This window comes from Microtus oregoni, unplaced genomic scaffold, assembly GCF_018167655.1.
Source record: "Microtus oregoni isolate MIOR12 unplaced genomic scaffold, Mior012 000017F_ref0000208, whole genome shotgun sequence".
Classification (NCBI taxonomy): Eukaryota; Metazoa; Chordata; class Mammalia; order Rodentia; family Cricetidae; genus Microtus; species Microtus oregoni.
The window spans coordinates 13,735,366-13,750,297 of NW_024543076.1; the positions used below are offsets into that span (position 1 = coordinate 13,735,366).

Genomic DNA, 14,932 nt, shown 5'->3' on the forward strand with positions numbered 1-14,932 from the left:
GTTATGGATTGTAGCCTGGTTATCCTTTGCTTTATATCCAATAGCCACTTATGAGTGAGGACATACTATGTCTCTCTCTCTCCCTCCCTCCTTTCTTCCCTGAGCCTAAATCCCTCCTCCTCTTTACTCTCTCCTGGAAGCTCCGCCTACACCTCCCCCTCACTATTGGTCATTCAGCTTCTTATTAGACCAATCAGATACCTTAGGCAGGCAAGTTAAAACCAGCAACACATCTTTACATAGTTAAACAAATGCAGCACATTTTTGCACAATTAAATATTCTGCCACACTGCTCATCTAGGGGTTCTCCCTAGAGAAACAGGGAAATTCTCTGCATGAACTCTGGCTCACAACAGTGAATCTTTTGAAGGTGATCTCTTCAGTTTGAGGCCAGGCTGTCCCACATAGCCAGTTCCAGGTCAATCAGGGCTACATAATGAGACCCTGTCCCAAAAACATGAGATAAAAAAGTTATATGTAGAAACAAAAATATTCTATAAAATTCTCTCGAATCATACTAGTAGGGAAGTGAAAAGCATGATTGAATATATTCACATATATTATCTGTAATATGTACTATATATATTATTCAATACATATTCAGTTATGTTTCTAATGTGTAGTGATTTACCGATACTTCCTAAAGGAGGAAGTGTTCTTAGGAACTTTTTTTAATTGCTTGAGAGAAACTCAAGGCTGTTTTTTTTTTTTCTTTTTTTCTTTTGGGTTTTCGAGACAGGGTTTCTCTGTAGCTTTGGAGCCTGTCCTGGAACTCCTTTTGTAGACCAGGCTGGACTCGAACTCACAGAGATCCACCTGCCTCTGCCTCCCGAGTCAAGGCTGTTTTTATACAAACCTTTTACACACTGAGAACAAGTGACAATCCCTCTCAGATCCGTGAGAATCAACAGCTTCTCACCCACATTAATCAAGGAGTGAGAAGCCTGAGTCACAGTGAAGCTAGGGAGAGCCATTGTCACCCAAGAACTTTACAGGGTTTGACAGAGGAAACAGAATTTTTGTTCTGTTAATTTTTAAAGGGATAGATCTGAGTTTGGATCCCCACAATCTACTTTCAGCCTGAGGCAACGCTATGCATTTGTATCCCAGTGGACTACATGAGATGGGCGTCTGAGACACTGGCATCCCTGGAGGCTCCAGGGTCCAGCACGAACAAGTGCTGCCTCAAGGAAGAAGGTAAGACTGATGCCCGAGGGTGTCCAGGACTGGCTGATATGTGAGCTCTGGTGTACACTTTTTATGAGAAGGACAAAAGATACTGAAAGAAACTGAAAGGAGAGCCGGGCAGTGGTGGCGCACGCCTTTAATCCCAGCACTCGGGAGGCAGAGGCAGGCGGATCTCTGTGAGTTCAAGACCAGCCTGGTCTACAAGAGCTAGTTCCAGGACAGGAACCAAAAGCTACAGAGAAACCCTGTCTCAAACCCCCTCCCTCCCCCCAAAAAAAAGAATACTGAAAGGAGGCAGGAACAAGAAAGAGGTGGTTTAGGAAGCAAAGCTGTCCTGTACGGCTGCGGGGTTGGGGAGGGCTGCGGGGTTGAGGAGGGCTATGGGGTTGGGGACGGTTGCGGGGTTGGGGAGGGCTAATCTAAATAAAGTGCCGCCTAGGACAGGAGTCTTCCCACGATCCTCTTTCCAACGCAGAGCCCGTCGCTTATCTAGAACTCGCTTATGTTCCCATTACACCACCCTATGTCTGTTCTAATAATAAAACGGGAGAGGCGGCTAATAAAAGGGCAGGTATATCAGGCCTTGAACTGGTGATCCTGCTTCCTACTCTTTGGAGTGCTGAGATTGCGGGCGCACATCGCCACACCCGGTTATTAACTCCTAGTAGGAGGGACTTGCTGTATTCAGCACCTGTATACCCTTCAGGGAGTATCACCAGCTTACCCCATAGCAACCCCAGTAACAAGCGAAACCATTGCTTCCTCAGACTCCAAGGGGCACAGGCCACTGTGAAAACAGTCCAGATCCAAGCAGACTGGGGTGAGAAGCTATCTTCACCAAGTTTCCCCTACAAATTGGGGACTTTAGGGGAAACTTTTTACTTTCTGATTCAATGACGGGAGGGCAGATAACAATGGGGGTATCTTTTGGTCTCGCTCCTTGCCAGTTTTTAAAGCGCAGTCATTCACTTTAGCAAAAGTCAGGTGTCAAATATTAATCATTATTTATGGTATAATTATGAATTTATATGGGGTGCTGAGGATTGGAACCAGGAGCCAGGATACCCTAGCTCTATGGTAATTGGGTTTGGAGGGATACGGTAATGTGTGTGAATGTGTTGGTACTTTATACAAGTATGTGGATGCCAGGTGGACTTTGTGTGCCTTCCCCATCTATCCGCCTTATTTTGGGGAAGGGTCTGAAGCTGGAACTCGCCAACTCACCTAGGCTGGTTGTAAGCCACAGAACTCTCTTGTCTTCCCTCCCCAGGGCTGAGATGACAGACACCTACCCCCCTCCACTTAAGTGGATGCCGGGAATCTGAATTTTGGTCCTCACACCTGCACAGCAAGCATACTGCCCACTGTTTCAGCTCTGGTCCCTGTTTAATTGTTTTTAATGGTTTAATCATTGTAACGTCTCTGGAGTTTGATTTGGGGCAGCGTATGAAGATGAGACTTGCCTTACTGTGATTAGCATCAAGGAAAGAAGGGTGAAGCAGTGTCTCAGTCCATCCTCAACGGAACTAAGCTGCATGAAAACGCTCCTGCTGCTCATGAGTAGACTATGGAGTGGGAGATGAATATTTTTTTAAAAAAATATTTATTTATTTGTTATGTATACAATATTCTGTCTGTGTATATGTCTGCAGGCCAGAAGAGGGCACCAGACCTCATTACAGATGGTTGTAAGCCATCATGTTGTTGCCAGGAATTGAACTCAGGGCCTTTGGAAGAGCAGGCAATGCTCTTAACCTCTGAGCCATCTCTCCAGCCCAGAGATGCACATTTGAATCCCAGCTCAGCTGCGCCACATTTTCGAGTTGACCACACATGGTCAAACTCACAAGGGACTCGGGTTAAAGATGAGATCGGGGCTCCACACGTCACATAGACTAGGGGCAGTGGGAGCTTTCCATCTTCCGCCTACATTCTCTTACACATCTCCTAACAAATGGCCTCAACTAGCAACGGTAGTCCATCCAACGTCCCACTCCCAGAGGTGACTGACCGTGGTGGGGGAAACTTCCAGACCACCGTTAGATGCACTAAACTTCCTGTCAGTTCACTAGTGCGTTGTTCACACCATAGCCATCTTTTGCCAAATAAGTCCCTGATTTTCACTTTCTCCTAAGTTTGAGAATAGGTAAATGCAGACGTCACCAACATCTAAATGGGAGCGTGTGCTCCAGAAATAGATGGTTCAACAGACACTTGTCGCTCTTCCTAAGTACCTATGCTGGGCAGCTCACAACCTCCTGTAACTCCAGCTCCAGATCTGATACTCTCCTCTGGGTACCTACATCATACAGCGCGCGCGCACACACACACACACACGCACACACGCACACACACACACACACCAGGCAAAACCTTAAAAACAAAACCTGCCAGCCGTCAGAAGGACAATGAGCAGGACGTCTAAATTCTTGGCTGCCCCTCTCCCAGTTCCAGCTCCTTTGCAGGAAGTGCTGGCCGGGGAAGGCAAATGTTCTAAGAGAGATTGTGCTTCGGGGCCTAAACCTCCAGACTTTAACTAGGAAAGAACAGAGGCCAAAGATAAGGATAAGTGTTTAAGCGATAAAGGATGGAGAAAGAAGCAGACCGACCACCTGTGTACAGCAGACAGAGGAGCAAAGCCAGGCTTCTGCAGTGTTTACCAGAGCAGAAATGAACGTGCCTGCTTCTCACCACGTGAATGTGCTGTTGCCTTTTATAGCAAGATTTCAGGGATTCCGCCTGACCCGGGAACTCCCAGTGGGGGCTTATTACTGAAGTCATCAAAACAAAGCTGCAGGCAGGGTTGCCTTTAGATTAACAACACTGGGGGCCTCCCATTCCGGGCTCTGGAAGTCTTTCGTCTCAGGAATTCTTCCCCTTGGGCAGGGCTTTACTTTCACTTCAAATTTTGCCAAATCAAACTTCAAAAGTGCCCCCAAGCATCCCAATAAAAACCGGCAGAGAAGGGGGGGGAGAACGGGTTCTATTCCCTCCTGGCAAACGCGGGCCCCCGGGACTGTATCAAATTACCGGCTTTTCCTCTGGAATAGGGTCTCCTCTTTAAACTCCCACACAAGCTCCCTATTGTGCATCTTACCTTTTCAAATACCTCGCAAATGCATTCCCGTTCAGTCTTTTTATGGGAGGATCTAACTGCTAGATTCTAACAAATAGCTAATTAATAACAACGCGACTGAACAAATTATTTTTTTTAAAAAAAAACGTAGCTAAGTGATCCACTGTGAGACCAATTAAAGGGCCCGCAGAAAGGGAAGCATGCGTACAGGTGCACACCAATTTAAACAATGGAGAACCAGTACCAGCCCTCTCTGGAGAAAAGCAGCCAGGGAAGGGAAGGGGTAACTCGGGAAGCCGTTCCTCCTCCGCCGGGCTCAAGGCTTAGTTAACTTTACTCCTTTCTGATTCGCCGAAGTAGTCCCTGCCAGATGCACAATCCAAGCTGGCTTTCGAGAAAAGGCTTTGTAGAGAGCTTCAAGTTCAGTTCAGTAGATTCTCCATAAAAGTTCTTAAAACTCCAGTCACGAGGACTTTTATTCCTCAGTTTCTTCAGTATGGGGCATTGAAGAGACTAGTCCTTTCCCTGAGATGTTTACAACCTACACGGGGAATGTTAACAGCCCCATTCAACTGACCTTTTCAAGTAACCTTCCGCTGGGGGGAGGCGGTGAGGGGGTTAAAAAAAGAAAAACAATCAGGAATCCCAAACTCAACTTCTTTGTGTCCCTGTCCCAGGGCGGCCCCCATCTGCAAGGCTAACTCGAGCTCCTTCGGGAAGAAACAGTTGGCTTCAGTGGCCAAAGATCGCTCGCCCCGCGCCCACTCCGGGGGATGCCACGAGGTACATCCAAAGTATCTTAAGACCGGGATCCCCGAGGTCTCCCGGAGACTCGGGTACCACCTGCAGCGCGGGCCCCGCCCCAGAGCTCTGGTCCCACGCCGCGGACCCTCTCGCGACTATAGCGGGGAAGAATGACACGCGCAGCTGTGGGCGACCCAGCAGGCACGCTGCCGCCAGCTGCCTCTTTTAGCTCGACATCCGACCCCGCTCCCCGCCGCCTTCCCGCCGCCGTCTGCAGCCCGGCCTCGCCCCTCCCCCCACGGCGCCCAGGACCCGCGCTCCCCGCATCGCTCCGCACAGCGCCCCGGGATTGCGAGCGCTCAAAGCAGGCCGGCTCACCTCCCTCCTCCGGCCCGCTGTCCAGCTCGGCGTCCGAGGACCCGGGCCCGTCCTCGTAGCCCGCCAGTCCCACCAGCTCATCCTCCTCCTCGTCGTCGCCGCCGTCCTCACCCTGCAGCTGAGGCTTGCCCAGCACCTGGCTCATCACGCCCACGCTCGGCTCCAGAGTCCCGCGTGGGCCGAACCGCCCGCGTCTCCCCGGGCGAGCTTGGCGCTCTGGGGGCTGCAGCGGCGCCCAGCCCTCCCTCCCCCTCCCGCCGCCGCCGCTGCCGGAGGAGCCAGCCGGAGCGCGGCAGTTCTCCCCGGGAGCGCGAGGGAGCGACTGCGTGACCCGAGTCACCTGACGCTTGTCACACACACACACACACACACACACGCACCGCCGGGCGCGCGCTCGCCGGCCGCAGCCACCGCTTGCTTGCTTGGCGGGGCGCCGGCCAGGGCCACACACGTTCTCCCCCCTCCCCTACGGAGCGCGGGTGTCCAGACCCGCCCCCGCCCCCGCCGATGCAGCACGCGGTCTCTGCACGCGTCGCCCCGAGACCACCTTGCCGAGGACCACCCCGACCCTGCCGCCTGCCTTCTGCAGCACCTCTGCCTTACACGAAGGTCTTCGAGCTTTCCTACGCTCCCAAGCTACCCCCCAATACTGCGGCACCCAAGCCCCCACTCCACAGCCTTATGCCATAGACTCCAGGGGTTCGGAGAAATGCACTTTGCTGGGTAGTTTCCATAGCAGTTTCCTCTTAAGGTGCCTTTTAGTTCGAAGGACTTCCCACCAAGAATACTCCCAAATCTACTCTATAGTTACGTTTCCGAAGAAATCATATGTCTCATGATTTATATCTAAACATACTATACTAAGTAATTACTCTGCAACCTTCGGGAAAGCCTCAGGTGTATAACGCACCCGGAGCTTTTTATGGCCAACTGCTAGTGTCTTGGTGGTGTAGCCCCACATAAATGTTCCACGCCTTTTGTGGGAGATGAGGGGCAGCTCTCAGATTGGAACAGCAGCGGTGTGGGCTGAGGAGGTGCTTTCCTCCTTGCAAGCTTCTCGCCGCAGGACACAATGGACCTACCCCTCCTAAAAGAGAAAAGAATAAGTCATGTGCATGAACTTCCTGCAATTAATCACATAAGAAAAAAAAAACCCAGAGGGCCAGCAAGGTGATCTGGATCCCGCTGGTGCCAGCAACTCCGCAGGTGGTGAGGCGGAAGAGAAAGGCAGCTCGGGCTGGGGACTTGTGGCCAGGGACAGGGCTCACTAGGGGTCCTTGAAGAAGCCTGGCTAGGAATAGGGTTACTAAGCCGTGACTCACGTCTTGGGTTTCTTCTAGGTAGGTGACTGCTTTTAGCAGGAAAGGTCCTAACTTCTCCAGTTAGAGGCGGTAGAATTCCACGTGGCTGCATGGTCAAGGTCGTTCCTTTAACACAAAGATGTTAACTGAAAGACTCTTCAGTGAAGAAACATTTTGCAGAGAATTTAGGGAGTCAAGACAAGGATTATCCAGTAGGAAACTCACACCACCTCCTAATTTAGTGGGAGGGAGCGAAGGGAGCCAGAGTTCTGAAGAACAGCCAGGAAACAGGCCTTATGTTCCATCAGGCGGCAGCTGCTGTCGGAGCCACCCTGACCAAGCCGATAAGAGAGGGAGTACCCTGGCCTCTCTCCTCCTCCCCTATCTTAGAGCACTCTCCGGAAATGCCTGCCATTGGTCCAACACAGCCAGAAACCTCCCGTGAGCAAAGGAAGACTGAAACCTTGCGGAGTCAAAGGGTGAATGGGGGAGAGCAGAGCCCAGGCTCCTTCCCTCTCCCCACAGGAAGCCGCTTCTCTGAACCTCACCAGAACGCCACTGCCACAGAGTTAGTAGAAATATTAAATGAGAAACAGAACTCCTTTCTCATGGGCGATTTTCCTTTCTGTAGAGAAGAGAATGGGCTGTGTGACTCAGTTAGTAGGGCGCTTGTCTAGCATGGGGCCATGGGTTCAATCTTCAGCACCTTGTCAGACATCGTGGTGGGCAGCAGGAACTCGGTGAGACTGCGGCCAGCTTGAAATCCCTCAATCTCTTTTCAGAAAAGGAAATGTGGGGGCCACCCATGATAATCTAAGTCTGGGCAGGTCACCCAAAGGATGTTCTTTACTTCCAACCTTTATCACCTGGGACTCTGGCCATCGATAAATTTAAATAAGAGGCCTGATTCTCAGTAGTTTACCCTGAAACAATACCTGGTAGCAGAAAAACACAAGCTGAGATTATCGGACCCCCACCCAAGAGCAGACCATTCAAAGGAAATGCCTGACATTCCAACCGCTGTAGATAGGATCACCTGCCAGCATACCTCACCCCTAGACAAATGTCAGCCAATCGGACCTCAGAGACCCCTCACTCCCACCTTTACTACTATAAAAACCCAATTCTAATTGAGCTCGGGGCTCTCCAGTTATTCCAATACATTGGACATGCACAGAGACCGAGTTTGCAAACTTGATTAAAATAAAGGCTCTTTGCTTTTACATATGCGGCTAGGTCTCCTTTGTTGGTTTTTGTGGAGACCTGGTGGATTTGGGCATAACAGAAGCAACCTGGAGAGGGTAGAGGATATTTCCCCAAAGCTAGCTTACCAGCTGGGGTGGGGGCTCAGGACTAGCCTGTTTCAAGCATCAGGGAGGTCCTGAGACACCATTCAGATTCAGACCAACCAGTCACTCAGACCTGGTTACTGAGTATGGTCATCCAGTGAACCCAGGGTCTCTAGGGAGGACAACTCTCAACAGCCCCCCCCCCCACAGAAAAGATGGAAGTGTGTGATGATTCTCTGACTGCCTTAGGGAGAGAACTCTTACTTGTTTTTGTGGTTATGTGTGGGTTTTTTACCTAAGTGTGTGTCTATACCATCTGTATGCAGTTCCCACACAGACCAGAAGAGGGTGACAGATCATCTGGAACTGGAGTTACAGATGGGTGTAAGCCACCACCTTTTAGGCGCTGGGAACTGAACTCAGATCCTCTGAAAGAGCAGCCGTTCCTCACTGCCTTATCATCTCTCCAGTACCAAGAAGAGAGCTTTTATGGGGAACACTAACAACATATCAGAACACACTCCAAGGTGTCTGAAAATTGGATCATTCTTGAGAATAAAATGGACCAATGGCCCTGTCATCTGTTAGGGAGACAGAGGCAAGACTCAACGTCCTCCTCTAGACTTGTCCTCAGCTCAGGCCAAACCAGGATCATAGTTTGAAAGCAGAAAAGAATTTCAGAACTGCGGCGCGCGACTCCGCCAGCAGAGAAGACGCCACAACAGGATTCTTCTTGGAACGCGCTTTATTGGAGCACAGAAGACTGAAGTTTAGATAGAGGCGAAAAGACGCCGAGCCTGACCACGTGGGGGGAATACATACAGCGCCTGGTCCGCCTATGACGTGTCATGGCTCCATTGGCTCAGACCACACTGAGTAAGTCGTGTAAGCAATTGATAGGTGGGAATCAAACCACTCTTGGGCCAGCGGCAAGCGTGCACAGAGGTTGTTTACCAACTAGAGACAATAGCAAATGAGGGCAACGGGCTTAGAGCCAGACTCTGAGAACATGGCGGTGCCATGGCGCACTAAACAGAACTAGCCAATATGAAGGAGAGTTGGTTATTGTGGGAGCCCATGGATGTGGATTTGTTCCCCCTTGACCAAAGATCAGAGTTTAGCCTGTTCTTGCTTCTTCAAGGTTATGGACAGGACGTTTGACCCAGGGTGTGGCTACTAACAGGAGATTTTGACCTAGGGGTGGTTACTTGATGCTTTGGGTATTACTTTGTTCCTTGCATTTTGGTAAAGAAGTCTTTTGTCTTCCCCCTCCTCTTTGGATTGAGGTATATAAAGCCTATGAGAAATAAACATGGGCCAGATTGTATGGGCCGCCCATGGGTGATGATGATGATGATGATGATGATGATGATGATGATGATGATGATGACGACGATTCAGTATTCACTGGGTTGCCCTCCCGACTCTATCCTTTGTCTCTGTCTACTTCTTTTGTGTCTGCTTTTTCTGCCTAACATCTCTAACCCACACGCCCTATGCTGGGAAAGTACAAACCTGTCGAGGGTGGACCCTGACACGCTATATTTCATGATATTTGGGGGGTTCCAGGACCAGAGTCTCACCTATACAGTCCTAACTTGCTATCTAGACCAGGATAGACTAGGCTGGCCTCGAACTCACAGTGATCAGAGATCCACCAGGACTAAAGATGTGTGCCACAACCAGCCTTTATGTAGAGATTTTGTTTTGGTAACAGGGCCCCAGATCTTAGTAGGCCCCTAGGCCTTAGCACAACTGACTCCATGATAGAAATACCATTCAAGCTATAGAAGTCAGCATGTAAATAGTACCACCTGCCAAAACAAAAACAAAGGTCTAATCCGTCAAAGTCTATAGTTCTGGGGAAGTCTCTCCAAATGGACCTGTTAGGACTCAAAACCAGACAGATGGCTAACTAAGGTGCCTATTAACATATCAAAGTGGACCCTGGCTGCCAGGTTTTCCCAGCATCCCTCAGTCCCTGGCTGTTACAGAGTATGGCTGCCTTCATACCCTGATTCCTACCCTAAAAGTCTCCACTCCAGGGTCATGTTTACTCTGGATTGTCCCAGATAACTCTGCCACTGCTCTCCCTCTTATCTGTAATAAACTTTCTCCCCCACCACACCTAGGAAAAGTCACGTCCTTCCTTTTTTATCCCTTTTTCTCAAACCTTGCTTTTTGGCTTCTGTAATTCTGCTTCTGGCTAATTGCTCTTATTAACTGAAGTGTGTCAGCCTAGGACATGATTTTGTGCTTAAAAGCTCACCCTGAAAAAGGCTCGGTGCTGCACTGGGATCCCGAAAATTCACTATAGTCGATGACCGACTAATAAAGATTTTCTGTCGGCTTAAACCCCCATCTGAACAGTCTTCTTTGCTGGCTACCCCCCAACAGTTGTTTGTTTGTTTGTTGTTGTTGTTGTTGAGGTATTTTGTTTGTTTTGAAACAGTGTCACTGTACAGTGCTGGCTGGCAAGGAACCCTATATAGACCAGGCTGGGGTACCTCTGCCTCCTGAGTACTGGAATTAAAGTCATGTAACCCCCAAGCCCAGTCTGAATATTAACCTTAAGCATAAAGATTAAGAGAAAATGAGCCGGGCGGTGGTGGCTCATGCCTTTAATCCCAGCACTCGGGAGGCAGAGGCAGGCGGATCTCTATGAGTTTGAGGCCAGCCTGGTCTACAAGAGCTAGTTCCAGGACAGGCTCCAAAGCAACAGAGAAACCCTGTCTCAAAAAACAAAAACAAACAAACAAAAAAGATTAAGAGAAAATGAGAGGCTGGACGTGGTGGTACAGGCCTTTAGTCCCTGTTCTTGTGAGGCAGAGGCAGGTGGATCTCTGTGAGTTCAAGGCCAACCTGGTCTACCCTAATGAGTTCCAGGACAGCCAGAGTTACTCAGTGAGACCTTATCTCAAACAAACAAACAAAAAACAGAGAGAGAGAGAGAGAGAGAGAGAGAGAGAGAGAGAGAGAGAGGTGGTCAGAAGGATGTACTTGAAAGCATAGTTGAGTATTCATAACATAGATTTTAGTGAGGTTTACTGCTATTATTTAGAATTGGTTGCTGAGGAACCTAAATGAGATCACTGGGCACTTAACAAGATTATAATTGATAAGATCACGGAGACTCAAGAAGGTAGAATGTATTTACTCGAGAGTCAACAGTCTTATCTGGTGAAAGGGATGAGGCCCTCCCTACCCACCATCGTACACATCCACGCCTTTACCTGAGTCTTTGCTATTTTCATACAAAGGAATAGTATTTCTTTGACAGCGACCTTCACAGAAAACATTAATTGTGTTGGAATTCTTGCTTCTCAGAAGGTGAGAGGCTCCAGCCAGACTCTGGGGCAAGGGACCCTCCCCATCTCTCCATATTATTCTCATTCTGTCCTAACTCAGTCACACAAAGTCAAGGGACATACAACAGTTGAATAAAGGCTTGAAGCCCTCTAGTTCAGCATCATTAGCGGTCATCTGACAAAGTCCGAACACCCAGGCTCCGGAAAATCTTGGCCTCTTCTCTCTAACTGCTGCGGTCATCTCCGTGTTGTCCGGGTTCAATCGGGATAAAAACACAAAGTATAAAAAATAAAATAAAAAACACAGGGATAAAAGTTCTAGAAACAACACTGATTTTCAAAGAAATCCTGTAAGTAGATTCTTTCAGGTTAAAATGTGAGTTGAGACGCCTTAGAAGAACCCTGAAAGCTTTTAAGAAACTTTGCTGCAGCTCTGCCCAGTGAACTGGCTGCTGTGGTAATCGGCCTGTCTGTGGCCGTCTCCCGGGAGAGCGTGCTCAAGAATGTCAGCCTGCTTCTCTTGGCTCCTCGTGCTTTCTCTGTTGTAAGAAACCATGGCAGGTTTATAGATGCTCAGTCAGTGGAGGGGGAGTTGGGGGAGAGGCAGGGAGGGAGGGTGCAGAATGAGGAGGAAGAGAATATCTGGTGAGCTTTCTGCAGAGTCCTAGAAAATATATTTTTTTACAGAAACTTCAAGAAAGTAATAAACACCAAGTTTTCTAAACACCGTAAGACTTGGGAAATGCCAACGAGGTCAACTTGAGCTGCAAGAAGCCACTAGGAATGAGCTGACAAGCAAGGAAAGGTAATGTACCGGCTGTGGGGGTACATGGCTGTAATGCTCCACACTCTACAAATGAAGGCAGGAAGATTTGGAGTTCCAGGCCAGCTGTGGCTACATACCATATGTTGTCTCAAACAAACAAAATAGCCAACCAGAGACCTAGGCAGGTGGTAGGGCACTTAACCTAGCCATCACAAGACCCTGGCTCCATTCGCCATTATTTTAGGGAAAGAAATAAAAAATAAATTCTTGTAGGCTCTGTCTTCCAGGACTTCCCATAGATTTTCAGGGATAAAATTGACTATTAAATTTCTATTTTAATAAAAATTCTTGAAAATTTTTATTCTAAAACCGTCATTCTAGAAAAGTCTCCTAGCTTTCTAAGAGATATTTTGTGATGTTGGGAAAAATGAGCACCGTTGCCCGTCCAAATTTTGCATGAATAAAGACACTGTTTCACAATGATGTAAACTTCGAGGTATCCCGCAAGTAATATTATTTCCTCCACTTTATAGGCAAGAGAACTGAGGTCAAACAGCTCATCTCAGGAACACAGGGAATGAGTGGTAGAATAATTCTGAAGCTCAAGAAGGCCCTGTGTGAGATGAGTCCCTATTTAAGGAACACTAACAGCTAAGGCCGTGCCGCAGCCCCTCTATTAATAAAGGAGGAAAGATGAGAACCGGCTCCTGCTTATTTACTGAAGGAACAGAACCCAGATAAGTTCTCAAAAATTAGTTAGTTTTCTCAGGTCATTTAAGCTACAGGATTTGCTAATAGGAAGGGAAGAAAACTGCAAACTTTCTAGTTGCTGTTCTGTTGCTGTGAGAAGACACTGTTGCGGGGTCCCTCTGTAGACCCCCTGAAGAATTGTGCCAGCCGCCTGTGACTGGCTTTGGCTGAGGAGGGGAAGTGCGCTGCTTGCCACCCAGCCCCCAGGTCCTGGAGAATATCAGATGCAGCCAGGAGTCGAGTCTAGCAGGAACTCGTTTATTTCCTTACAGCATGCAATTTATAAAACAAACCCCCCACAAATCCCAAAAGAAGCAGAAGGGGAATTAGCCAATCACATCAGCAGTCACGTCCACATGAGCCGCAGCTCCCAATGGAGATCACGGAGGCATCAGGCATTTTATGTCATCTTACCCCACCTTTGACTTCAATTATCATCTTTTTGTAAACAAGTCAGGTCTCCTCCCACCTCGCTCTCCTTCAGTGCCATCTTGGCTGGGAATATTTTTATGAGTTTTGTGATGTCATTGTTTTTTAATTTCGAACCCTTTTCTAGCTGTTATATATATTTTTTGGCATAGTTGTTACACTTTTAGCACAGTTGTTATGCCTTTGGCACAGCTGTCAAGATTTTGGCGCCAACTTGGCCACTCCAATCTCCTATGTGCTCGATTCAATCCACACAGCAACCAAGGCAAGTCTTACAAAAGAAACCATTTAATTAGGGGCTTGCTTACACTTTGAAAGGGTTAGTACTTGATCATCAGGTATGGAGGACATGGACAGGTATGGAGTTGGAACCATAGCTGAGAGGTTTACATGTGGATCCACAGGCAGTCAGCAAAGAAAGAGGCTCTGGGCCTGGAGTGAGCTTTTAAAACCTCAAAGCCCACTCCCAGTGACACACCTTCTCCAACAAGGTCACACCTCCAAATCCTTCCCAAGCAGTTCCACTGACTGGCAACCAACCATTCAAACATATGAACCTCATGGGGGCCATTCTCATTCAAACCTTCACACTAACCAACCAACGATAGGACACTTTCTGTTATATATAAAAATGTTGATTATTGCTGGGCGGTGGTGGCACACACCTTTAACCCCAGCACTCAGGAGGTAGAGGCCTGTACTCACTCCCCTCTGATAAACTCCTAAGCGGGTTTGTTGGTGTTCCGTGTCTCCTCACTCACGCCAGGTAATTTCAGGTAACAGCCCTGGCTGTACTGGAACTCACTCTGTAGACCAGGCTGACCTCAGCTCACAAAGACCCACCTGCCTCTGTGTCAGGGTCCACTCTCAATAAAATTCCCATGTTCCAGGGTAGGAGTGTGAGAGTTAGAATTATTAAGCAAAAGAAACAGATAAAAGAGAAATAAAAGACAGAAATACAGAACAGCACCAGGAGGGCCATTCAGTGAATACCGAACCCCTAAAGGGGAGGGAGAAGGCAACAACCTTCATTAATATGATATAACGAAAAGATTTGAATTCTCCAACCTTTGGTCCAGGTAAAAGGATCCACCTCTATAGTCAAAATACTAATTAATCGCCAGGCGGTGGTGGCGCACGCCTTTAATCCCAGTACTCGGGAGGCAGAGGCAGGCGGATCTCTGGGAGTTGGAGGCCAGCCTGGTCTACAAGAGCTAGTTCCAGGACAGGCACCAAAGCTACAGAGAAACCCTGTCTCGAAAAACCAAAAAAAAAAAAAAAATACTAATTAATCACATCCTAGGTCAGGATCTCTTGTTTGTAGCCATACCTGCTGTCAGCACCTTTGAAAGAGTAAAAATAAGTTCAAACTCTCTGACCTTTAGTTAAAATAGAGCAGGCTCACATCTGTGGGCCCCACACCTCTGCCTTCCAAGTGCTGGAATTAGAGATAGAGATATGCACCGCCACTGCCTGGCTAACATTCTAAATTTTATTTTATTTTAAAATATTTATTTATTTATTATGTATTCAATATTCTGTTTGCATGCCTGAAGGCCAGAAGAGGGCGCCAGACCTCTTTACAGATGGTTGTGAGCCACCATGTGGTTGCTGGGATTGAACTCAGGACCTTTGGAAGAGCAGGCAATGCTCTTAACCGCTGAGCCATCTCTCCAGCCCAACATTCTAAATTTTAAAGGCCA

General features: G+C 48.2%; 1 protein-coding gene across 1 annotated transcript in view; it reads right to left on the reverse strand.

Annotated features, from left to right (window-relative positions):
* The window catches only part of Rragd (Ras related GTP binding D), a 28,604-nt gene extending 22,823 nt beyond the window's left edge, over window positions 1–5,781 (reverse strand). The window contains exon 1 of the mRNA XM_041667789.1: window positions 5,387–5,781. Within this exon, the coding sequence (XP_041523723.1) occupies window positions 5,387–5,531 (145 nt within the window). The 5' untranslated portion in view covers window positions 5,532–5,781. The remainder of the gene's footprint in view (window positions 1–5,386) is intronic.
* Window positions 5,782–14,932: the final 9,151 nt, after the last annotated feature.